Genomic DNA, 27,846 nt, shown 5'->3' on the forward strand with positions numbered 1-27,846 from the left:
AATAACAAACAGAAATAATGTGAGGCATTTATTCTAGCAATCAATTCAATCAAGCATAATGGAATTAATTATACAGATATTTCATGAGAAAAAATATTTTTGAGTTAAACAGATAATGAAGGACAATTGAATTGACTATCTTTTAATATATTAGGTTGGTGCAAAAGTAATTGTGGTTTCTGCAGTTATTTTTAACCTTTTAAACCGCAATTACTTTTGCACCAACCTAATAGATACTGAATATGCATCACTTTATTTGAACAGATGTATTACCTGCATGTAAGACATTTGAAAAATTGCCCCCCCACAAAAAAAAAGGTAGGGTAAACTGTAGTTGCCCTGATGGACCCTGTGTTATAAATTTATGAACCCACCTCTAGATGGGTCATTCATACTGTTTGGTACCTATACCTTTTGTCAAACCTTAATTCATACAATTAGGTAATGTTGATTGAGCTCTCATTACTTGCTGGTAATCAAGCGTCAAAAAAAATGATGTTTCAACTGAACCGTGAAGAATGATGGAAATTTGCAAAGTGGCAACTGTGGGGAAGAGTATTCCATGCAAATAAAGCACAAAGATGTGTTGAGCAATTCTTAGAGTGATATGAAAGATGGGTTAGAAAAGAGGCAATTTGGAAGCACAGAGACCAGTTAGAAAGCTATTGTAATAGTCTAGGCAAGATGTGATGTATTTATTAATCCACACATATTTATTTATATAATGAAAACATATTAGACATGGAGATAAAAGCATATATTGAACTAAAATTTTTAGGAAATGGAATTGAGAGCAGTTAATAACCATGATAGAACCTGGGGGATCAGGAAAATAAGTATCTTAAGCCACTAAACCAGCTTCTTTCTCAGTCAGTAAGTTAGCTTTCCGTCACAAAGAAAGTAGAGGCTCACAGCCATAAATTCCTTTGACATTCATCCGCTCCATCTTGGAATTTATTTATATCTGCATCTGTCTCTACCTTTTATTTCAGATGTTGTCCCTACTTCTTTTGTTAGTTAACCTTTTTATCTTTCCATTTGATACCATTCCATCTGATCTCCTTTGAAGATATAATTATTATTGATAGTTATTTTTGCCATAAAGGAATAGTCTAGTTGTGGAACTGACTGTATAAATAGATTAACACTAAAAGGCAATTAAGTAAATTTAGTGGGAGAGTTGTAAAAAGAGTGCTGTGTGATCACTCTTGTCTTTCTCTTTTAACAACTCTTTTCTTGTGTCTTTTAGTATAATTTCCTAGGGGTATATTCTCAGGCCTCTTATTCATTCATTCTATATGCTGAGCATTTCCAGCCATCATTTTACCTGCTGTCCATATTATTCTCTGTTTACTGGACATCTCTATCTGGACAGTCCAGAAGCAACTCAGACCTCACAAATTCAGCATATCCAAAGACACACTCATTAAATGCTTTAAAAATGTTTGTTGACTCAAGCCGATACCAAAATGAGTCAGATTTGTTCTCTAGTCTCAATGAACTTAAAATCTGGTTGAGTAGAAAATATGTACAAACAAATTAATTACAGTACAAGCAGAATATGATAAAATTTCTCATTACATACTTTAGGTTTTTATTTTGTTTAATTATCAGGATTCTCAGTTGTAAGAAATAGATTAGTCAGAATCCCTAGTTTATGATTCACTCTCAAACTGATCATGCACTGTCCCTTTTGTAACAAAAAAAAAAAAAATCTTAATTAAGAATAATATAATTATTCGTGAACCCAGCATTCAAAAAGATAACTAAAATACTGACATTCTGTAAAATACTGACATTCACATCTATCTGATTCTGGCATTAGTATCCTGTGTCTTTAGTATATCATTCCCTTTATAAAATATTCTGCAAGTACTCTATATACCCTGAAGACAAAGTCTTCAGTGAGTTTTAAGTCTTAACTATTCATATGTTCTTGTATAAATACTTTACACTTAATATTATAGACAAATACTTGACAATATAATAAATCCATTCATTTCTTTCTAAGGATTCTATTCTTATAACGCTAAAAGGTATATTCTGAAATAGATCTTTCGGATGCCTCTTTTCGGCAGTAATTTTTGCTTTTAACAACCTAAGGTGTAATCAGGAGCTCTATTTACTCAGTGATTTTTGTTTCTTCATGACCAGGAATAGTTTAAAAGGGAGAATAGGGCAGTAAGAGGAGGATGATTTGACATTTTTTTTTAAAGGCTGTATTATAAAACTTGTTTACTTGTTTATCAGTATCTGTGGTCATAAATTATCTTTAAAAATAATTTTCTGATTTCCACTGATGAACTTTTATTATTTTTATACTTGGATAGTAGGTACAAACTTTTGGAATCTAAATTAGAATCTACGCTAAAGAAATCTCTTGAAATAAAAGAGGAAAAAATTGCTGCTTTAGAAGCTCGATTAGAAGAATCCACAAATTATAACCAGCAATTGCGCCAAGAACTTAAAACAGTAAGTGATTTCCTTGGAAAGAGTTTCAATTGTCAAATATTTGCAGAGAAAATTGTAAAGTAGAAAATAAAAATGTAACAGCATCTTATTCAGTTTTTTTCTTAAATTTGAGAGTATTCTTAAACAGATGTTTGTCATATAGTTTATGATAAACTGTATTTTGTCTATACACTATAATTTATTCAGTCCCATTTCATGTGTGTATGTCCCCATGCAATTAGGAACATGTCAGAACAGTGAGAGAGGGATGGGCAAACGGCAGGTTTGTTTCATTGGGGAAAGGTCTCAGTGCGATAGTGTGACATGACTCTGACACTCTCTTCCTATGGAAAATCTAGGTAAAAGTTTGATAAGTAAAGATATGGATATGAGAATACCAAATCGAGGGAAATCATATGTGTGGTATAAGAAAGCACCTGATCTCATAAATTTGAGGTTTTTTCCTAGACCTGTTTTCTTGTGACATTTGGAATTACTCATTTAAGTAAACAAGGCAAGGGCATTTATTCATGTTTTCCCTACATGAATAAATTGAAATTGAAGGGGCTTGCCCATTCCATAGTGTTAATATAATAGTAGATTGTGAAAATCATGTTCTGGTTTATTCTCCTATTTATCATCTCTGCAGGGCTCCCAGGAATTGTTTTTACAGTCAATTAAATATTCAAATTTACGAGATTATACTGTGGGCCACATTTAGAACCAATTGATTCAGAACACTATGGGAGATACAAGTAGATAGCAAGCAGGGTACTGTCATGTGTTCTTCACATAGTTGTCTGAGAGTCATCTTCCCACTGCTGTATCTTGCATATGACAGTTCAGGTGCAAAAAGATGAGATTCACATTGGGTTTGTGTGGGAGCTGCCGTCACTTTAAGACTTTATGCTCTACAGCAGTCATCATCTCGTGCAACAACTCCAAAGGCGTAGACTTAAGGTCTCCGCAATAGTTATTACCAGTTTTAAGAGCTGCTGTACTCAGAGAATTTCAAAGTTATGGCTTCCTGTTAGGTATGTATAGTTTTCCCAGTCCAAATACAATTTACCAATCGGGGGTCATATTTCCCATAAACAGTCCTGCCTGGTAACACGGAACATTCCAACTTTATCAGGTTTCCAGAGGAAAAGGTTACCTGAAGATGAGCTTCTCGTGAAGGAAAGAAAAAGGTTTCGTTCACCATTTTCCCTTACCATCATTGCTGGTATTTGTCCCAGACATTACCATAGAACATATATTGTTACAGAAGAAATTCTGGAACTTTTATTAGTTAACATAAAGGATTATCTAAAAAATAAAATAAAATTTGGTGCCAGACTTCATTAATCTGTATTTCCTGAATTTTTTACCCTATTAAGTATTGTAACTAAGTTGCGCGTAAAGTCAACTCATGAAGCTACTCATCTAGAAAATAAGTAGGGTTGGATGTGGTTGGTATATACTCTGTATTTCTAGCCTAAAAAGTGGAGATTAAAATTCCATTGTCTTTCACTTCCAGCCATTTGGGCATAACTAGTGTTGGACTAGCTTCCTGCCATAAAGATGTATTCAACTGGAGTTATACTGTTCTGACTTTTAGTACTATACATGAAGATGTGTATCACTTGAAGATAGACTATGAAAGTTAAATATGAACAGTATAAGGCCTAAAATAACTACTAAAATAGCATGACAAAGAGGTATAGCTAATATGCCAGTAAAAAAGATAGAATCATAAAAAATCCAAAAGAAGGAACAAAAATTTAAAAAAGAGAGATCAAGTACAGATTAGACAAATAGAAAACAAATAGCAAGATGGCAATTTTAAACCAAATTAGATCAATAATCACATTAAATGTAAAAGATCTAAAACCCAGTTAAAAAGCAGAGATTAATGGATTAGATAAAAAGGCAAGACCTTCCTATATGCTGCCTCTAAGAAACATTGATGGGAAACCATGTTATTTTCTGTGTGAACATAGATTGGAGATTCTGATTAATGATATATAAGATAAAGGAACCATTTTTGAAACTTAGTTGTAAGGAATAATGGCCTAAAAATGAGAAGCTTTGAGTTTTATTCTCAGTTCTCCTTAATAATAATGACCTACGTCTATAATCTTTCTAAGCCTAGAAAAAAAGATCCCGTGGGAAATTAATGTAAAATAGGAGACTTGAAATGATGTCACCCAAGTATGTTATTAGGGTATTAAAAGTGAAAAAGGAAAAAAAACTGAAAAAATTATGATCCCAGACCACCTATCAGATCACTTGCCGAGCTTTAAATTCTATTTTGGCATCTCTCTATCTTGGCCATTCTATCTTGGCATCTTTTTCCTTTAGTCTCACATCATTATTTTCTAATTCAATAGTAACAAAGTTTATTACTGAGTCACAAGCTTTCTTAAGGTTTGCATTAAACATTGAATTATTTTAAATGTTTATCCTTGCCTTAATATAAAGTTTGGGTTTATTTAGAAATTTATGATAAATATCTCCTAGGATAAACTAGTGATTCAACATAAGTATAACAATAATCATTTCAAACTGGAGAGAGCTATTTAAGTGATTCAGTAATTTTGGTAATGTAAGATGACTAAATTGTTAATTTTGAGTTGGCTCTCTTAATGTTTGGCTGTGATCACACCAGAAAACCTTGGATAAGATATATCCTTCTATTGTTTACTCTTTATAAAATAAATTACAGTAATTATATGTGGATCAAGATCTGAATAAAGAAGCCATTAACTTATTTATTAACACGGTTCATTCTGGGCAACATATCCTTCATAAAAGAACAGACATATATAGATACTTTCTCAATTTTAATTTAGAAATCTTTTTAAGAGGAATCGTCACCTGTGTCAAGTCTTTATTTGTTTTTTACATGGGGATCTCTGAAATCTCAAAATCAGCTATAGATGTAACTCTAAAAACAACTGGTACTATATAGCAACATGTTTAGGTCCAGTTATTCTTCAGCAACATTTTCAGCATAAACAATAGGATATGATGATATCAGATTACTGAATATATTGTAGGAGTATGACACATAAGCAGAGTATATTTAGTAGTTCTAAGAGGAAAGGATTTGTATTTTACAAAGCATAAATTGTGATTATGATAATAGTGATTGTACATACTATTTATCACATTTTAAAAATAAAGTGTCTCTCACATTCACCAGACGAGTAGAGTCAAATTAATTGTGAAAAATAGAACTTTGGTGATTTCCCCCCATTAAAATATTTTAAATACAATTTTAGGTGAAAAACAATTATGAAGCTCTTAAACAGAGACAAGATGAGGAAAGGATGGTACAGAGCTCTCCTTCAACTTCTGGTGAAGATAAATGGGAGCGAGAAAGTCAAGAAACGACCAGAGAGCTTCTGAAAGTTAAAGACAGATTAATTGAAGTAGAAAGAAATGTAAGTATTTTAAAATTATTTGTAGGAATAGGTTTTTTAGAAATAAAGAATATATAACTCAGAAAATTTATGTAATCTGGTTTTATAGATTTGTTCATTTTGTACTTTCTTGGCTGATTTATTTTATAATATTAAAAAAGACTGAAGAACTTATAATTTAATATACTCTTCTCTATCACCCTCGCGTTAAGCTCATCAACAAACTTTGTCAACTCTATCTTGAAAATATTTGCTTCTTCTCTGCTACTACCACTCTAGTCAAAGTACCATCATCTCTCATCTCTCATCCTGTCTTATTAGAATATCCTCCTCACTCACCTTCCCTCTTCCACTCCTAGCCCAATCTAACCCATTCTCAGTGCAGTAGCCAAAGTTATTTTTTTTAAGCATAATCCAAATCATGTCACTTTCCTACTTAAAATCTTCAATGGCTTCCTATTCAATAATAAAATCCATATTCTTTACTGTGTCCTATAAGATCCTTCCTGACACAGCTCTGCCTATATGACTGACCTTGTACCCTACACTTTTCCACCCACTCTGATTATCAATCTGGGGATAATATGATCTGTTAATACCTGGGAAACACAAAACAGTGCCTGTCACATAATAAGTAAATTAGTTCTAGTCATATTGGCATTTTCTGCTGTTTCTACCGCAATCGTTTCTGTTTGCTTCCTCTACTGGGAACACATGGCTGGCTTCCCACAGCATTCAGGTCTTGTGTCACATATCTCCTGCAAGAGGTCTCCCCTCACGCCTTTTCCTAGTCCATAGCTATCCCCCACCTAAACCACTCACCATCACACCACTGCCGTACTTAGCTTTTTCATAGCATCTTTCACTTGTGAAATTATATTTTTTATTCACTTATATGTGGTTTATCTACTGTAAAAAAAAGCTCCTTGTAAGCAGGTAGCTTGTCTTTCTTTTTCACCACTGTGCCTTCAGTGTATAGAATAATGCCTGGTAGATAGCAGATACTTAGTAAATATTTGCCAACAAGTCCAGTAAATATTTAACAATAAATAATAATTAAACAATTTCAACAACCATTTATCCTTCAAAGATGAATGAGCTTTAGGAACTTTACATGCTAACAATTAAAATAACTGTGGTTACTGTTTTTTAATTTAAGTTTAACAATTATAAGCCATAAAGCCAAAAATTAATCTCTCATACCATTGACCCCTACTTTCTCATCCAAAAAATAATCACAATAAACAGTCTGTCTTCCCAGAAAAATGTTTGTAATTTATCTATGCATAGAAGTATATCGCCTTTTCAAATTTATACCTGTGGGATCGTACTGTACAATATTTTTATTTGCATTTATCTTGGAGATCTTTCTATTTTAGCAGATACAGATCCTTGTTTAATGACTGCATGTTATTCCATAGTGCGGGTGTTAGCACAATTTATGTAAACAAATGCCACATTGATGGACAGCTAGGTTATTTTCAGAGTTTGCTGCAATGGAAATGTATGTTTAAACATGTTCATAAGGTGGTAAATTCCTGACAGTACAGTTGGTAGGCTCAAGGGTATATATACATATCAGAATGTGTGTTTGTGTATATGTTTGATTTTAATGGTTAATTTTAATATCATTGTATTAGCCTTTCAAAGTCACATCAATTTTAAATCTCACTAAGAGTACCTATTTTTCTAGATTAACATTGGGTATTACCAGCCTTTTCATTTTTGTTAAAGTGATAGGAGATATTTTAGTTTGCATGTTTTACATTATTAACAAACTATTTCATAACTTTTCATGTATTTATAGGACATGTATGAGTGCCTATTTTTAATTATTCAGTGATACACACGCGCGCACACACACACACACAAATGCAAATACATAGAGGGCGCCAAAAAAATGTATACACATTTTGAGAAAGGAAAAATACTGTTAAAATTGTAATACTCAATATATACCAATAACAGAAGATGAATACAAGTCACATTTGACTTCTGCAATTACAAGAGGTATTAAAAGTGACCATCAGCGTAATTTTAATACAGTTTTGTCTTTCTTAAAATGTTTCCTTTTTTTTGGCACCCTCTGTATATCAGTCACTTGAATTAACAATTACATTTCAGACAATTTGGCTGGCATGTAAAGTCCTATAAGCTAAATCTCTTTTCCCATTTACTTTCTTTATAAATTTCCATTGGAAAAAAATTAATTGGTTATCATATTTTAGCTAATTTAGGTAATGGGCTTATAAAGATGGCTAGCACTGTATTATTAGACTGGTAAGTTTCTGTGTATTTATCAGTATATTTGCTAACCTCTTATTTTCCCGTGATAAATTTTTCTTGTTCTGATATATCCTTTCTACTCTTAGCTATTTCTTCTATTCATTACAGACTGTAGGCATTTTCCTAATTCCTAGGGATCAGTAGAGCTTATACATTTTGGTTTCCAAAGAGCTGAACTGCAATAGCACTTAACATATGTAGGTGAAAAATAGTTTATTTCTTTGGTGTGTCAAGATGGTATATAAATATATCAGTATTCTATATTATTATTTCAGTATAAATTTTTTCATCCTTTTTATTTGATTAAATGAATAAAAGACGTACAATATCAAAAGCCATCCTGAAGCATTTTGTTTCCTCAGCTTTGATTTGATGGTGTAATATGTGGATTAAATCATGACTTACTTGTTATACAGTGACATGTAGTATACATAACATGAAATCCTATAAAGTGAATTGTTATATTTGCCCCCTAATGTAGATATGATAAAAATGATTTGTTGGGATTCAGTTGTAACTTTTTATGCATATCGCAGTTACATACAAATTTTGGCCTTTTTGTGTAGTAAAGTATTATTTCGGTTTTCTAAAGGGTTCTTTGTTTCTACTTTCTGATGCTAACTTTTTAATGAAATGTTATTTAGAAATAATCCTGAAAAATATAACATTCATGACAAGTATTTTAACATCTAGCACATTAAATGTAAAGACCTATGATTTGTACAGTAATTCAACCGTTTAACTATAAAATTGAAATATGGCCTTATGTACTGGAAAAATTGAAAATGGTATGTTGTGTTTGAATTTGCTCCAGAAATCCTCTGGATGAAATAGAGTATTAGTGAATGTCTTATACCATGAAAAAAAAAAAAATCACTAAAGAAAATATGTAACATCTGTTAAGTCTATTATGCACTAAATTTTTTAAACAGATGGTTAACATTGTTTTTGCTTCTCTTCCAAATATTTGTGTTTATAAAATACTTAGTTTTTGCTGCTCTCACTGGGACCACCATATATATAAATATTGCCCTGTAGGCAGTTAGAAAAGGAGCACTCCACTAATGAGATTAGACACAGTCCCACTCATTCTGGACACTCTAGGCACTTTTGAGCAGTGTAAAAACTATTTAACTGACAATCCCATTCTAGTTTCTTATGTTAGTCAATATGTTTAGAATGGAGTATTTTATTTTTCAGACATTATGAAGCATACAGACACAGACACGATAGTATATTAGGGTTTTATGATTATTGCTTTCTTTTTCTTAGATTAAATATCTGTTTACAATTTAGGATAGAGGGAAAATTTTAAGATTGTTAGGATTTTTTTGGATTATAATGGTAATAAATATTCATCCAAAATTCCAGTATGTGTTAAAGAGAAATATGTTTGATTTTGCTTTTAATATGTATGTTTTCTTTTTAAGAATGCTACACTGCAAGCAGAGAAGCAAGCATTGAAAACTCAACTGAAACAGCTTGAGACACAGAACAATAATTTGCAGGCTCAGATTCTTGCACTTCAGAGGCAGACAGTGTCATTACAGGAACAGAATACTACTCTTCAAACACAGAACGCCAAGCTTCAGGTTGTAATGTAATATTTGGGGTATATGCAACCAAAGTCTTGAATTATGCTACTAAAATAAGGGTGACCAGACATAGTAACATTGTTTCTTAGTGAATGAATTCAACAGTTAATTGAAGATAAATTTAAATATTTCTATTACTGCTACCCCAAGCTTTCAGACATCAGCATTTTTAAATGTCAGAGCTTCTAAATATTTATTAATGAATTCACTCAAGAAATATAAATAAAATGAAAATAATTTCATCATAAACAATTTGATTATAATAAATCAGGTAGAAACCCTTACTTTAGAGTATGGTTGCAGTATACCATTCCTTGTTTGATTTTTACAGTTTTCTTATTGGTTAAGTTATTGGAAAAGAACATAGCATGAGGATTTTGTCTGCAGACAAGTCTTTAATTCAAAGGATCCATCTTACACTTAACATTGCCAGTGTCTTTTTCAAATAGAGCAATCAGGTGGGAGAAGTACAACTCTCTAAAATCTCTTAAATAGCAGAAGAAAAGAAGTTCCCACTCTGAACATAAAAGTTAGTCTTTCTGTAACTCTTTTCCAAATGGTAAAGTAGATGCTAATATAATTTAGACTCAAGAAAATTTCCAATTGAATTATCACAAGTAATTTTTCGGTTCAATGAACTCTCAACTTCTAGCAAATGATAAGCTAGCATTTCAAATTCTGTACTTTTTCATGAATGGAATACAACTTGTTGCTAATCACCTTCATTTAAAATAATTCAACCCAAAACATATATATGATATATAACTCATATAGATCTCATAATATATGGAGTATACCAACTACCAAAAATCAAAATTAAATTGTAGCCTTGTTCTTAGGGATATTAAAATCCAAATTTTATCAGTATAATGTGCATATATCTGCTTTGATTTATTTAGAGCTTCCTAAAGTTGATGTAATACTTTATTAAAAAAAAAACATAAGCTATTTTTCTTATATTTGATAACAATATGCATTTTTACAGGTTGAAAATTCCACACTTAATTCCCAAAGTACCTCACTTATGAACCAGAATGCACAACTCCTAATCCAGCAATCTTCCTTAGAAAATGAAAATGAATCTGTAATCAAAGAGCGAGAAGATCTGAAATCTCTCTATGATTCTCTGATCAGAGATCATGAGAAGCTAGAACTTCTTCATGAACGGCAGGCTTCAGAGTATGAATCTCTCATTGCTAAACATGGAACTCTAAAGTCTGCCCACAAAAATCTTGAGGTGGAACATAAAGACCTCGAAGACCGGTAATTTATTATATTTTTGTGTTTTTAATTTAAAACCAATTTTCTTTGGTAATATAATGGTACATGTTAAACAGGTCTAATTTATATAGGAAATTTATATAAGTTTACATGTGTTTTATGTGATACTAATATGTTACTTGTTTTGTTTTTGTTTTGTTCATTCTAAAATTTATTTTTTCCTAAATAAATATTATAAACCAAATACCTAACTTTTTTTCCAGTTACAATCAGTTACTAAAACAGAAAGGACAGTTGGAAGATTTGGAAAAAACACTGAAAGTAGAACAGGAAAAAATGCTGCTTGAAAACAAAAACCATGAGACTATAGCTGCAGAATACAAGAAACTTTGTGGTGAAAATGATAGGTAATAAATATTTATATATTTTAGTTTCATATTACTCATTACATCTAAAGTGTATACTATCCCTTTGCAGTACCCTCTATAACTTACAATTTTGAAACAAGACCCCAGAGCAATAAGTAAATTACCCAACAAAATCATACAGCTAGCTATAGAATGGCATAGACAAAAACTTAGATCTCCTGTTTTCTTTCATTGTTTCTCTCTTGATTTATTCAACTAATTAAGTTTTTTTTTTTTTAAGATTTTATTGGGGAAGGGGAACAAGACTTTATTGGGGAACACTGTGTACTTCCAGGCCTTCTTTCCAAGTCAAGCCGTTGTCCTCTCAATCCTAGTTGTGGAGGGCACAGCTCAGCTCCATGTCCAGTTGCCGTTTTTCTGCGGGACTGGCAACCTTGTGTTGAGAGCCCACTGGCCCATGTGGGAATCGAACTGGCAGCCTTCGGAGTTAGGAGCATGGAGCTCCAACCGCCTGAGCCACTGGGCCGGCCCCTAATTAAGTTTTTAAGCCACATTATATAATAACATTTTTGTACCTTGACAGCATTTATTGAGACAGATGTAATGAAACCTGATTCTTTATTGAGACAGATGGAATGAAACCTGATTCTTTGTCTTCCTTTCTTTTTGCTAGTCTGCTATACCAATTTTTGTCTGTTGAACTTGCTTGCAAGTGAGCAATTTCTGTCTCTCAAATCTGTTCTTGCCCAGCTTTTATGCACTCATGTCTGTGTTGGAAAGGAAGAATAGGACCTGAAAGAGCTGTTTAACCAAAACAAATTTATGAAGGTTTGTCTGAAGAGCAATAATTTATCCATTCCTCTAAGTCGCCTAAATTTTAATCTTACTTAATGCCAAACCAAGAAAGTTTCTTACGTGGACTAGGTTGTCTTGGCCTCTTTAGAATTGTGCTCACTGAATTGCATTTTGGTGTTAATGTTCTCAGCTTTGAGGGACAAGTAATAAACTCTCTCGATGAGCTCATTTTAGCAGTTGCCATAGATGAGATTGAGGACACTGTATATTTCTTCATATCCCACCCCCATCTCCATGAAGTATCAGTAGAAAAATCTTTGATTTTCGTAGCTACTGATATACTATGTAATAGTCCGTATGTCTCAGTTAGGTTTGACCAGGTGTTATACTCATGACATGCATTCATTCATGGATTCAGCCTATATGTGGAGCATATAGTTGTTTCTATGTTTCTGGTATTGCCGTTTTATTTTTTTACCCAGTCTTGATTTTTTAAATTTATTGTTTTATTATTTGTAGTTCTTGTAAGCTGACTCAAATTCTTTGGGGAATGAGTTGAAGTAAATTATTAGATGTTCTGAAGAAGTACCATCCTGAGCAAAACTTTTTTTTTGTTTGGCTACCTCCTCTTGTGGCTTCCTGATCTTAATTCCATAAGATAAAGACGGTAAACTACAGACAAGTATATCCAGCATGCAGACTGTTTGAGTAGAGCCCCCAAACTAAACAATTTTTACATTTTAAAAGGCTGTGGGGAAAACAGAAAAGAAGAGCATGCTATAGACTACATGTGGCCCATAAAGCTTATTTACTCTCTGGTCCTTTACAGAAAAAGTTTTTTGATCACTGCTCTTAGAGATCAGTGGACCTTGTTCTGAAAGTAGAATAGTGGTAAGAAACCAAAAAGGCTACCGTTTGATTTTTACAAATAATCTAAAATTTACTCTTAATAATTGGGGACTGCATAAATATGAATAATTTGCCACAACTGAAATTCAATTACTGAGGAATCTCAGTAACTGAAATTTTGGTTTACGCCTGTACTTCTCAGTTATCTGGCAACAAAGTGATAGACTATCACGTCCCATATTGGATTAATTCTCTTGGTCTGATCTTTCTTGAATTTCCATGTTGAATTTTAGAATGTTTGAATTTGCCATGAAATCAAATTTGGATTGGTCATGTTCTCTTTTGTCTTTTTTCCTATTAATACTTTAAATTTTATATGGTAAAATTTTGCATATCTTTACATTTTCAACATATTTAAATGCTGAAATATTTCTTTTCAAGGGAAAAAAACTCATTTTTTTAAAAATCTAGTTTTTACAGACTAGAAACTGATTCTTGATCAGTTTAGTAACTGGCAAAAGGATTCTTTATATTTCCTAAATACGTCTAAATGTGATTTACAGCATTTTCACATCGTGTAAATGTGAAAATTATTTTAAGAGAACCTAATTCTATTTCTATCATGATTTCTAATTGTAGGTTGAATCATACATATAATCAGCTTTTAAAAGAGACTGAAGTTTTACAAACCGACCATAAAAATTTGAAAAGTCTTCTAAATAATTCCAAACTGGAACAAACAAGATTAGAAGCTGAATTTTCAAAGCTAAAGGAACAATATCAACAGTTGGACATCACGTCCACCAAGCTAAATAATCAGTGTGAGGTGAGCTCTAACGTGTAATCACTGGTTCCTTCCTTTAAGCATCAAGACACACCTAAAAACTAAATAATGTTATAATGACAATAGCAGTATATATTTAGTAGGGTATTTCTAAAAGAATTGGTAAGGGATAATTGAAATTCACAAGTAATTCAGTAAGACCTCCTAAATCATTAATTTCATTTTTTTTATTATTAAACTTTATAACATTTTTAGATACTTTGAAAATTGTAAAATCATGTCCTTGTTGACCACCTGGCATATAGTAATAAACCAAAAAGGTAAAAATCTCTTCCCTTGTGGAGTTTACATTTTGGTGGAAGGAAACAGACAATAAATATAATAAATAGGTGAAATATGCAGTGTTTCAGTGCTTTGTTACATATGGCTATGTAGCAAATTACCCCAAAGCTTAGTGGTATAAAACAACAATTTGTTATACACAGATTCTGGGAGTTGGAATTTGGATAGGTATAGAGGAGCCAGTTTGTCTCTGCCCCACTTGCAGCTAGACCCTCAGCTGGAAGATTGAGAAGCTGATGCATGTTTGGTGGTTGATGATGGCTATCAGCTGGAGGTATCAATGTCGTCTCCCTGTGGTCTCTCCCTGTGGACTGGTTTGGACTGGTTTTTCAGAACCAGGAGAAACCATCGCTGCTTTAATGATCAAGCCTCAGAAGTCATGCAGCATCATTCCCCCTGCATTGTGTTCACTGGGGCAGTCAAAGTCCCATCCAGGTTCAAGGGGAAGAGAAATAGACTCAGCCTCTTGATGGAGAATGGCAAGATTCTGGAAGCTTACATGGACTGGCAATACTGCTGTAACTATTTTGAAAATTAGTCTGCAACATGGTATGTTACAGGATATGTGCAAGTAAAAATAGAGTAGGGTAAAGGGGACTTCCAGGGTGGATGGGGGAGTAGTGTAGATTGAAATTTTAACTAGGCATCGTTGAACAAAAATTTGAAGGACATTGGGGTATTGTGTGGATATCTGTGGAAAGAATATTCCAGGCAAACAGCCAATGAGGTGACCCTAAGGCCAGGGGATCCTGGTGTGTTTCAGGAACACTCAAGGAGGCCATTGTGGCGGGAACGGAATGAGCAAAGGGGAGAGTAGTAGGAGATGAGATCAGAGATGTGCCTGGGTTGGGCATATTACCTTATAGGCCGTTGTAAAAAACTTTGACTTTTTTTCTGGGTCGAGTAGGGAGCCATTGGAGGCTTTTCTATAGAAATGATATGCCTTCTGTATACAGTTCCATTCTTAATTACATGCCTCTTCCTACAAAGGTTTGATAAAGTGATAAATGTTTTGAAATATAAAAAGGATATTGAAAGCCTTAGGTAATCTTTAAATTTTATGATTGGTACCTACATAATTAGAGTTTGAATATAGCTTAACACCTGAATTTATGAAACTTAGGGAACCAACACTGAAGCAAATCCTTAAACAGAATTAGAATAGATTGTATAAGAAAAGTAATACCTCATCACTTTTTGTCTGAAATTATAAACCAATAAAAAGAAAAATTAGTTTGAAATCATATACATATAATTATTAAACAAGGCTCAGAAAGCATAAGACATTGATTCTGCCTGTGATTTACAAAAGTCTTGAGTAAAATATAATTGGGTTAATGAACTTACAAAATGGTAAAGTGAGGAACATCACGAATCAACTCCCCAAGGAACAATAAAATTGGACAAAACTGTCAAAAAACAATCATTTTAGGATTCTGGAACTCAAGCAAAAGCATATAACAAATTGAGAAGCATTTATTAAAAACTAATCAACTTTGGGTAGGAACTATGGTTGTCTGAGGTGTGACTTCTCCCTTTCCCATTCGCTCCCGCCATGTCCTGGAGAGTTGTCAAAGGCCAATTCTCAGATAGCCTGAGGTTGGAATATTGGTTGGGACTAACAACAGATCAACAAACCGATCAGAAATTTAAGTGGGAGATCCAAGGAATGAGATAGCCAGTCGTAGCAGGTCTTGATAAGGTCCCACAGGTCACTAGTGGACTGGAAAGCTGCTCAGGAGAGGTCAGAAAGGGCCCTAGTACCTACTTAACTGGCTGATTGTCCCAACTTGAGTCAAATGTTAACTCTTGGCTACAGTCTAAGTCATATAACAACATAGTTTGGAGGGAGTGAAAATATTAATCTATATCTTTGTGAGAAGGAATGGTGATTGGAAGAGACCACAATGAGTACTTCTGGAATACAATTAATGTACTGTTTCTTGATTTGGGTGCTGGTTTCACACGTGTGTTTACTTTGGATAATTCATTGAGCTGTACATACACTTAAAATTTGTTCCTTTGAAATGTCTTATCAATGTCTGTTGACATGATAATGTTATATAACAGACATAATGGACAGTGAACATTTATTTTTGCTTATGAGTCTGTTGGTCAGTTAGGCAGATATGCTAATCTATGCATTAATGTGTGGACCAAGATAGTTGATCTTACTTAGTAGGTCTTCCTCCTGCAGTTAGCTGGCATGTACACTGAGGACTGGCTGGTCTAGAGTGGCCCCAGCCAGCACACCTCTTCACTGTTTACATGGTCTCTCATCCTCCAGCAGGAGTCCAAGAGACTGAGTGAAGGCACGTAAGGCCTTTTGAGGCCCAGGCTTGGAACTGTCACGCTATCACTTCCATCTCCTCTTGGCCAAAGGCATTCCAAATTCAAGAAGAGAGAAAATAGATTTCACTACTTGATGGGAAAAGTGAGAGTCACATTGTAAGAGGATTAGGTACAGGGAGGAGAACTGGATTCAATTTTGCAGTGAATCTGCTACATGTTATGTTTCAATTTAGTAATATATAGATAAAACAAACCTAGCACAATATTGACAGTTATCTCTAGATGGCTGTTTATGTATATTCATAAACAGCTTTTCTGTACTTTTTGAGGCTTTTTTAAATGTTTGTTTTGATTTTTTTTTTTTTAAGTACGGGTTATTTTTGGTAATTTTTTTTTAATATAGATCTCTGGCTCTACTCCAGACCGCTGAATTTGAATGCTAACACCCAGAAATGTACATTGTTTTAAAAATATACTTTACAAGTGATGCAAAATTTTGAGAATCACTAGTTTGGGTTTTCTGAGACTTCTCTTGGAACCCCTGGCCTAGCTAAGCATATTTCAGTTTCTGTTAACTACAGAGAAAAAGCAGCTCAATGCTGCTAGTAACCCAAATATCAGTAATATGAGCTATTAATAGTAATATCAACCATTGACAAGATTGTCTAACTACTTTGTTCAAGCCATAAAAACTATATACAGACTTTTAAGGTTCCTTTAACACAGTGTTTGGGGGAAGAATGAGGTATATTAAGTACCAATGCATGCCATAGGCACGACACCAGGTACTTTATATATATTATTTAATCTTTGCAAAAGTCTTGGGGGATGGGAATTATTATTCTTACTTTATAGATGAAGTCATTGAAGCTCAGAGAATTAACTAACTTATCCAGTGTTTCATAGCTACTGAAATAGACGGCCAGGGATTTGAATCTAGCTTTCAGACTAAAAGTTAAACAGTTTTGAAGAAAGCAATGGTTTGGGAACTAGATAATTTATTACATGTTAAACCCAGTGTTCATGAGAATTATGAAAATATATCTGTACAGCACGTAAGCCAGTGCTTTAGCTGTCCTTATTACTAATCACTCATCTTCAGATCAAAGTGCAACCACTTAATTGTTCAAATAGCAGGAGACTTAAGTCTGAAGTTTTATGTACAGTTAAATTTTGTTTATGGTTTTCAGATGTTTTGGGTGATTTATGTTAAATGTAAATGTTGATATTTTAAAAATTGAATGTTTGTGTTCAAACAGTTGCTAAGCCAACTTAAAGGAAATTTAGAAGAAGAAAATCGACATCTACTGGATCAAATTCAGACATTAATGCTACAGAACAGAACACTGTTGGAGCAGAATATGGAAAGCAAGGATCTTTTTCATGTTGAACAAAGACAGTACATGTAGGTACCAAATAATTTTGCACTCCAAAATATCACTCATCATTTTATCATTGCTATATCTGATAGCAAAGAAAATTCAATGCTAAATAATATTTTTTGATTTTCAACATTATTTCAACATATATTTTTGAATGCTTATTTCAGGCTCAATGCTAATAATCAAAAATACTAACAGGACAACATGGGTCCTGCTCTTAAGGACCTAGTAATATAAAGCAAGAAATACAAATAATTGCCATAATGGAGGTATGTGTAGGAGACCATAGAAATATAGCAACCTTAGTCTGGAAGAGGCAGGGTGAACTTTCCAAAGATGAGTGCTTGAGCTATGACTTAAAGGTTGAATAGGAGTTCACCTGAGGAGGCATAACCGGCCAAGATAGCAGCAAATGAAAAAACACTGTGGTGTGATGAAAGTGTATTATGATATAGTATAGAATCTAAAAATTGTTCTTGCTGGAGCAAAATTTGGGAAGGAGGAGCAGCAGAGTTGTGAATAAATACTCAGGAGTCACTTCACAAAGGTTTTTCTATGCCACAACAAAGAAGTTGCTGAAAATTTTGAGCAAGGGAGTAATATGATCAGATTTGCATATTTTAAAAACATTGATGACATTTTAGAGTATGGATTGGAGGTTCTGAGAATAGAGACAAAAAGTAAGTTTTAAGAAGGCTGTTGCAATAACCTAGTGAAAAATAATTCGCAAGCAGTGGTATTCGAGATCATATACAAGAGGTAGAATTGACTGGGTTTAATTGTTGGTAAATTGTGTTTCCGTTGAGAAGAGAGGAATCTGGTAAAATCAGAGATTCGTGCCTGGGCAGCTCATTGGGTAGTCTGTGTATTACATCATGGTGCACCTTTACCAAAGTCTTCTCTTCCCCTTCTCCCTAAATGAGAAGCACCATAGTGTAATAGAAATTCCAGATGTTAAAATCAAACCTCTAAAATCCAAACCCAATTCTTCTAATCACAAGCTATATGATTATAGGCTAGTTACTTCCTTTCTTTGATCATTGGTTTCTTTTTCTCTAGAATAGAGGTATAATAATACCTACTTCAGAATTATCCTCAGGAGTAAATGTTGTCATATGTCTGTGCCTTTCAGACATGATGTACATGATGGTGAACCAGGGCGCATAGGAAACCAGGATACATTATACATTTTTTGAAGCATCAATTTTATTATAAAATTTGGGGTAGGGAACATTTTTTTATTACTACACAGATATATCATGGAGCAAAAGCTAGAGTTTTGCATGAACTTTTAAGATAAATGCTACACTTCAAAGAAATTTCACATTTTTAGCTGCCCACTTTAGACTACACCTTCAGTCCTTTCAGCGGTACGTATGCCTTTACTCTCTGCCATAAGAGGTATTTTAGCTTAAGAAGCAGTGAGTGTATCTAAAGCTCTTGGCATTTGAGTTTCCTGTCCTTTAAGCAGAGGCATTATCCAAAGCTTTATCTTCTTAGTATTCTGACCCCTGGTGACTAATCATTTCCAAGGTTTCAGTGATTGTATCTATATATTGACTTGTAAGTATTAGTATCTATTCTGACTTTCTAAATTTAAATTAAAAATACCCACCTTACATTTACACGTCAGACATTTCTATGTGAATGCCTCTGTCACATGGTCCTAGTAGGAGTGACAGTGAACAGGTAGTACTGAAAATTTGGAGGTTCCTAATATATTTCAGTAGGAAAAAGGAGAAAAGAATTGGGAGGTTTAGGCTATCTGCTATTTGCACTGTGGTATAACTGTTGGCAACTTGTGCTCACAAAGCATCTCCTTCCATAGAATCTCTCAACTTAGTTCCTTCTGGTCCTCCTACCTTAATTCAACCTTACCTCTCAACTAGACTATCCCCATTAGCTTCCTGAATGCATTCTTTACCTCCGTCCTTTCTGATATATCCATTCTATTGTTCAGTTTAAGGTACGTAAAACAAAGATTTCATGTCACTTTGTGATGAAACTTTCTATATTTCTGATTTTCTGTTGAGCAAAATCTTAACCCAAAACTCCCTCACTACTTCCCCTCAAGAATGATTAATTTAGCATCCTTGCCTTTCTTTTTCAGTCTGTCTAATGTGCCCTTTTTCTTTGGTCATCCAAGATAGAAATATTCTCCCTTTTATAAGTTCCTATTGTACTTTCACAGTACTTTATTTGGGCACTACTACTGCCTTGGATTATAATAGTCATTTATGTATACATCCTCTGTCTCCTATATTATAATCAGAGCGGGGCCACTTATTATTCATCTTTATATACACCTCATGCCTTCCTCATTATAATTGATCACTAAATGTTGAGCAAATAGTATCCTTTGGCATCGCATTTCTTTTTAAAGAGTTCGTTTTATCACTTCTCGGCCTTTTGGCTAAGATCAAGTGTAAAGAGTTCATTTTACTTTGGACTGTGATCTGTGATTTTTCTCTATATAATATATCCAATAAGAACATAAAAATGAAACTGAGAGATGACGAAAGTGTAGTATATTCATGCTTGCTGAAGGCAGGAAATACTGTGCGAGCAAATTAGCCTAAATAATTCTGCCATAAAGGAAAAAAATATGTTTGCATAAAGATGCAGTTGCCAGATTATTTACTATATTTGTAATTATAAGCAAATTATCCATTTTAATTTTTTGCCTGTGTAAATTATAATAAATCATCCTTCATTCCAATAATGATTTGAGATACTAAAGATCCGAGAATAGGGGAAAAGTCAGTGTTGATATAATGTTGTTTAATAGCTGTAAAAAAGATGTTAAAAGAATTCTTTTGTCATGGTGAAACTGTAATATGGAACATTATCTTCAAACAAATCCTACTGAAGAGTTGAAACTTTAAATCCTATATCCTTTTATTTGTAAGTTGTAAATTTAAAGAAAAGAAGAAACTTGGAAAAAATCCCATTGTTACCAGCTAATAAGTTTTTAGTTGTCAACTATGGTATCTGTATTTATGTTTTGAGAAATTAGATCATGTCACAGAATAACTTAATATCATTCATAACTGTACAAAATGTGCATGTCCTAAAATGTAATTTTTATTTTTATAGTGATAAGTTAAATGAATTAAGACGACAAAAGGAGAAATTAGAAGAGAAAATTATGGATCAATACAAATTTTATGAGCCATCTCCTCCTAGAAGGTACTATTAGCCTAATTTTATTCATTTTTATTCTGAAAAAAAAGTATTTTAAAAATCTAATTTTGTGAAGGACTCATATGTTGAATTTTAGACTGACAAGAATTTTTTAAAAATTATTCTATCAGGAGAGGCAACTGGATTACTCTAAAAATGAGGAAATTGATAAAGTCTAAGAAAGATATTAATCGGGAACGTCAGAAATCTCTAACTTTAACACCTACCCGCTCAGACTCCAGTGAAGGATTTCTTCAACTACCCCATCAAGATAGTCAAGATAGTTCTTCAGTAGGTTCAAACTCTTTAGAAGATGGCCAAACTTTGGGAACCAAGAAAAGCAGCAGTGAGTGCTTAAACTCTTTAAATACTTGTGATCTCTAGTATTGACTTAGAATCCTTTCTAAAGATTTCTTTTAAATAATCTCAACAGCCCTTTGGGTAGTCTAATGAATTCATTTCTTTTTAACTCCATACAATGATAACATTCAGTGCATCCTGCAATAATGCATAAATACATGGTTTCTTTATTGTGTGTTTAGAGATATCCCATACACAGAGATGCCATCATTTGGCCAGGGAGGTAAAAGAGCGTGGAAAGAACATTGGAATAAGAGCCAGAATGCCCGTCACTTGCTAATTCTAGTAACATGGGCAAGCGTTTTATCTTTGCGTCATACTTAACAGGATGATTATGAGGGGCAAGTGAGAAGTATTTACAGGGCTTATTTTCATAATCATAACAAAATTGAATAATAAGGCATTTTATAATGAGGTTTTACTCGTATACTTTGATGATATCAAACTGGAGTAAAGTTACATTGGGGAGAAGCAAAGAAAAATAGGTATGAATTTGAAGAGAATGTTAGATTTAGAAATAATTGAAGGTTATGAACATTACTGAGAGATTGCTTGATAAAGGATCGGTTAAAATAGATGGGGAGATATAAATCTGTGTATAAACCTGTGATTTAATTTTTTAAATTACCAACATAGAAGTATTACATCATAATGAGCCCTATACAGTTTATAATCTTTTTATTTCATTACTTGTGTGCTTAGCTAAACAGCAAGAGCAAAGTAAAAGCCTAAAGAAATATATTTTAAGAGAAAGAGAAAAGAGGGCAAAGATAGGCCCTTTGAAGATGTCAAGTTGATGACTATCAATGTTCTTATAAAATATATAAACAGGATATTTTGAATCCACTCATTCTATCACCAGAGTCATCAAATTTAAAAAATGGATTTAGATATATAAATATCTTATATATATAAGTATTTACATAATTTATATGTTCATATTATACTTACATACATGTATGTGTATATAAATTTCACTAGTGTTCTTTTGAAGTAAATAGCAGGCAAAAAAGTTACTACTTCATTCAGGGGTAGACTATTCATTTGATGGATAATTCTCAAAACACTGAAAAAACTATAGTGTTTCAGCCTTAGGGCAATTATCTCTGAAAAGGCAGTAGTTTTGGGTGTAGAATATTAGACATTAACTATAGAGTGTATTTCAGAATACAACTTTAACACCCTAACAACCAGAATCCATAAGTACGCAAACAAAAAAATCATACACATATATGTATATTTTCATATGTACATATACATATGTGTGTATATATATATTAAGCTCAAGAAAGTTGTTTAATTGTATATTCCCACATAAGATTATTGTTACATTTGTCTTTTGCTATCTAGTCTTGTCAGCCAAATCTACATGAAACCTCTGAGTATTGTTGTAGAGAGAGATCATCAAATTTTCCTTAAAAGAGTGCCAGATGAGTTAATTTTATTTACTACCTTTAGACTTAAAATATCTGACTTTTTATTAAATCAAAAATGGTAATGGGTCTACTTAATTTTTTTAATTAAAGGAAGATATTTCAATTCAGATATGAGAGCATACACAAAGTCATGACAGTCTTTTTTGAGGTCACCTTGTTTGTTTTAAATATAAACCTGTATTCCTTCATACTGTTTGCTGAAACATCCAGAATAAGAATCAAAAGGAAGTAACATTTTCCTTTACTACAATTTGTTCAAATTTAGAATTTTTAAAATAAACACAAAACCTAGCAATGCTAATGTCCCCTTAATTTCACGATAGTTTGGAAAAAGAACATTGTCTGTCTGAAAACTGTTTGCCGTAAAAGGGGTCAAATTACACTACTGGCAAATTTAAAACTCCTTTTATCCTGTCTCTTTTGGAAGAGTATCTGTCTGACAGTAAAGCAGTCTTTGGGAAACAGTTGAAAACAGAAAGAGGAAATATCTGAACTAGACAACATGTGCATGCTGCAACTACTCAGCTTTGTTTTAGCTAAGTGTCCATTTTTACATTGCTTTCAGTTCATTTCTTTTTAATCATTGAATATAGCATTGTTTTCCCAAGCTAGGAAAGAAATGATAAGTCAAAAGCTTAAATGAATCATGACTATTCCTAATAACAATCACATATGTTAAAAAGCTGCATGTCCATTGCATTCTCCTTAATGAACGATACTTGACAGTTTGTCAAAAGAGCTTTGATTATTTACAAGAGAACGGCAAACCCCGAGAAAGAGCATAGTTATTAAGGCTGTGTCCAGTATGTTTGTAAGTCATTATGCAGGTTGGGGTCCCTAACCCCTCAATTGCAGTTCCAAAAAGGTATAACAATTTTTTGTTTACAAATCTTATTAAAATGCCGCTTAATGTTAATGACTCTAGTGAACATTTTCATTTTTGTGCTAATGACTCCTGTAGTTATAGTCCTAATTTTCATTCACAAAATGTTTTTTACAGTGCTGTCTTTGACTTTTTAATGGCCTCACCTAAAAAGCCCTTGCAAATATCTACAAATGTCATACACACACACATATATATATTTTTTTATCTATTTTGCTTGTCTTAGGGTGCCTCCTTAACTTTTAGCCTTATCAGAACTTAGTGCTAGTACTTATTACTACTGTCAAAATACTTTTTTTCTCTTTTCCCCAATCTTTTGTAAAATGAAAGTCATATAATTGCTCATGTTATCTTTTGACTTCGTTCAAAAGAATGCATATTTCCATTCTAATTGTGTGCTACTAAATTGGTGCTACTAAATAATGCACTAAAATTCAGTTTAAACCAAGAAATAATTCCCTATTTCTTTATTAAAGCTTAAGAAAATAATTAAAGATTTAAAAGTTTCTTTAGATTCTTATAAACATCCCCTGGGCACCCTAGTTGTTGTTGATATATATTACTAAAATACTCCTACAGAATTAGCGTTTTCCTAAATTATTTTTTCCATAAAGCCTTATAATTTAAAAAGTTACGGAAAATAGAGGATTGAAAAGCCTTGTACAGTTTCATCATGTATACTCTGGCCCACCAGTAGCCCTAATTTTAAAGGTATACATTTACAACTTAACTAAAAAAGTGTTCCTTCCATTAGTAATTCTAACCAGTTCCTGTATTTATAGGACTTTAGCCAATCCAAGCTTTCGAAATATGTGTTCCTCATCATTGTCTTCAGTGCTTTTCCAAGTATCTTAAAATATCAAAGTGCTTATTCCATATTTCATTATCACTCAGCAGCACGAAAATAATAGCCTTAATATAGCATACATAAGCTGAAACTCAGACATTCATTTCTGTCCTTAATTTCAACATTTAACTCCCATCTGTTCTTCTCCCTTTTTTCTTTCATTTTTCTGTTTCTGTTTTTCCTCATGCTCTGACATTAAAGTGATTGCACTGAAAAGACTGCCCTTTTTGAGGAACAGACCGAAGGATAAAGACAAAATGAAGGCCTGCTACCGTCGTTCCATGTGTAAGACTTTATGACAGTTCAGCTTCTTTCAAATGACTACACTGGCTTCCATTACTAATTTTCACTAACCTTTCTCTGGACTGTGCCAATTTTCTTATTTGGCAAAGTACAGTCTTCCTCTAATCAAGGAGCTGGAAGAATTTTTTTTTTCCAAAACTGGCACTGAAATCGCATTATATGTATGTTCACTGATACATATACATGCATATGTTTAGTCATACATGTAATAATATATTCGTAAATTTCCAGTGCTTTCTAAAGTTGGCAGAAAAAAAAACACCTTTAATTTTATATGCCATAGAGATTTTTTCCCGAAGAAATTTACTTAAAGAAAATATAACAAAAACTTTAGCATTAGGAATTTATTTCCTTAATGAACTAGATTAAATAAATAAATAAAATGGCCTGTAACCCTTTAAAATGGTTGTCATTCTTTATATAATAATACTCTGGTTTTCCTTTTTTAAAGTGGAATGAGTAATTATATGTAATCACATTAAGTGTCTGTTGCTTTGGCTATCATCTCTTTCAGGTTTTTATTGAATGGTATACTTATTTGATTCATAAAATGAATATTTTCTTCAGTAACCTGCTCTGACCAAGGACTCTGTCATTTTCAATAATAATGCTGTATAAGAACTGCTGTACATCTTATTTTATTCATTCCATTTTTATCACCACAAAACCACATTATGAAGTCTTCTAATTATTATGCATATCACTCCACAAAAGCATGGCAGTTGTACGGAGTAAAATTCCTTTTGGTATCTTTAAAAGGGGTGGATGTGGGATAAAAGTATTTACTGAAATGTGTCCGCCTTTGGCCTACTCATTTCATTCAGCTGAATGCATGTCATAATTCGAATGACCTTGTGGTTATAGTTTTTTATTTCCACTTGCATTAAGCCATAGACAAAAACCAGATCATGTATAATACAAAACAGGAATAAGAGCACATACATTAACCATGCTGATTCATTTGCTTTCATTTGCATCCCAGCCATGAATGACCTGGTGCAGTCCATGGTCCTAGCAGGAGGACAGTGGACAGGTAGTACTGAGAATTTGGAGGTTCCTGATGATATTTCAACGGGTAAAAGGAGAAAAGACTTGGGAGCTATGGCCTTCTCTACTACAGCCATCAACTTTTCAACTGTCAACTCTTCTACAGGCTTCAGATCCAAGCAGTTGGTTAATAATAAAGGTATAGGCCGTCTGCTATTTGCACTGTTGTGTAACTGTTGGCAACAGGAATTTTAATGTGACTTTCCCATGTGTACTTTTTTGACAGCAACAACCTGAAATAATTATCAAAACAGTCTGGCTTTGATTTGAGAGAATTTTCAAATCATTTCAAAAATTTAAAACATACAAATAAGTAAAATCTTTCCTATGCCTTTCATAATAAACAGCTAATGAACTAACAAGAAAAGGAAAAGTAAACCAAGTAAAGTATGAGAAAAGGAGAGAGTGATAGAAACTTTTTTTAAAAAACTAAAAACACTACAATTTCAAACAGAGAAAACCATGTAGAACAACCCAGGCTCTTGCTTTGCTTTGCAGGGTCACAGGGGAGATTGTTTCATTGCTTCTGGTGTTTTCCCTAAACGAGCCAACTCTCATCAGCACTATTCTGTTTTTTACTCCTCGTTTCAGTTTCTGATTGAGTCTATGAAATATGTTAAATCAAGATGTATTATACATGATTGAAAAAGACTTTCCATATTCTGCGTAAATAAAATGTTATAATGGGGTTTTTTGGTTAAAAAATATTTCTATATCCATTTTGCTATTTTATGTAGATGCTACATCGTTTGAAGACATAAGTCCACAAGGTATTAGTGATGATTCTAGTACGGGATCAAGAGTTCATGGTAAGATACGCACTTTATTTGGAGAGTACATATTACTGCAGAATGGGAATGCGAAGGCTCTTTGCACTGAACCCATGAATGTGGCGTTGCCAGCAAGCATGTTTTATATAACCTGCATCTCATAGCTACCTCTGCCATTTTTTCAAGCCTAATACGCCCTTTTGTCCCCTTTAAGGTTACTGCTTCATCTAGTCTCCGTTTTAGTCAAGGTCATTTATAAAGTATGCCTGCACAATGCTTAATGCTAATTTTGTAGCCATTTTGGTATAAGTTTAAAGTTATAAGAGTTACTTTTTATCATTGGTTTAAGAAATATTTACTTTGGTGAAGGATGAACCTCTAAGAAACCACATTTTCTGCAATGTCGAGCATTTCAGATTTTTAAATTTCTACCTGGAAAATCATGTCTTACCAAACTAAATTATTAACAATAAATGGATAACATGTTAAAGGAATTTCATCTATAAGCAGAACTTTAAAAAGTAGAATGGGTCCGTGTTCACTGTGCAGTTGTTTCCCTTGCACGGACAGGAACACACGACATGAACTGTGCAGGTGCCCAGATGCCTCCTGCTCGTGCCATCCCCGCAATGTGCAGGGTTCCTTGTCTGGTCTATTGTAAGTGACCTAATCACTAGCACTTTTTTTTTTTTTTTGGAATTTCACTCTATTCAACTAATACACCCCTAGTATCCATCTACAAATCATATTCAAATCTAAATATGCACTTTGTCTTCTTATCTGTGGATCTCAACTGTTGTTTCAGACGTGTCCTTTGTTCTTAAGTGCCTTACTGAACTATGTGGAAATTCCTTTGCTCTCTAATCTATAAAATGCAACTGTCTGTGGGCATGCTCAGCCTGTGAGAGTATGCATGATTGCTTCCTCAAAGCATTCTGTGATCAGAATGTCAAGTTCAGTGTCACCAGCTGGAAGTTGTATCACACTGTCTCCTGATTTTTTCATTTAGCTTCAAGACCAGCAAGCCTTGATAGTGGCAGAACATCCACTAGCAATAGCAATAATAATGCTTCACTCCATGAAGTCAAAGGTATGCTGTAGGTAAATTTATTAATGTGTTCCATCTGTTTCCAAATTTAAATGGGAGATTGGTGAAGTTTCTGGAGTAAAGTATGAAATTCAAATCATCTATGTTTGGAGCATAGTTCCTTTGAACATTTTATACTTTTCACATTGTAATACAAA

At 33.2% G+C, this 27,846-nt stretch overlaps 1 protein-coding gene across 6 annotated transcripts in view; it reads left to right on the forward strand.

Annotated features, from left to right (window-relative positions):
- Positions 1-27,846, forward strand: part of CCDC88A (coiled-coil domain containing 88A) — a 116,212-nt gene that overhangs the window by 80,377 nt on the left and 7,989 nt on the right. For 2 of the 6 annotated variants that reach the window (XM_081069491.1, XM_081069488.1), the window contains exons 17-29: positions 2,331-2,472; positions 5,718-5,879; positions 9,575-9,736; positions 10,725-11,002; positions 11,224-11,367; positions 13,612-13,798; positions 17,650-17,795; positions 20,869-20,961; positions 21,087-21,301; positions 24,683-24,766; positions 25,767-25,970; positions 26,569-26,640; positions 27,611-27,691. In XM_081069491.1, the coding sequence (XP_080925617.1) occupies positions 2,331-2,472; positions 5,718-5,879; positions 9,575-9,736; positions 10,725-11,002; positions 11,224-11,367; positions 13,612-13,798; positions 17,650-17,795; positions 20,869-20,961; positions 21,087-21,301; positions 24,683-24,766; positions 25,767-25,970; positions 26,569-26,640; positions 27,611-27,691 (1,970 nt within the window). The remainder of the gene's footprint in view (positions 1-2,330; positions 2,473-5,717; positions 5,880-9,574; positions 9,737-10,724; positions 11,003-11,223; positions 11,368-13,611; positions 13,799-17,649; positions 17,796-20,868; positions 20,962-21,086; positions 21,302-24,682; positions 24,767-25,766; positions 25,971-26,568; positions 26,641-27,610; positions 27,692-27,846) is intronic. The other 4 variants (XM_081069493.1, XM_081069489.1, XM_081069492.1 and 1 more) reach the window with 3 other exon arrangements.

The sequence above is a fragment of the Rhinolophus hipposideros genome (genome assembly GCF_964194185.1).
Source record: "Rhinolophus hipposideros genome assembly, chromosome: 12".
Classification (NCBI taxonomy): domain Eukaryota; kingdom Metazoa; phylum Chordata; class Mammalia; order Chiroptera; family Rhinolophidae; genus Rhinolophus; species Rhinolophus hipposideros.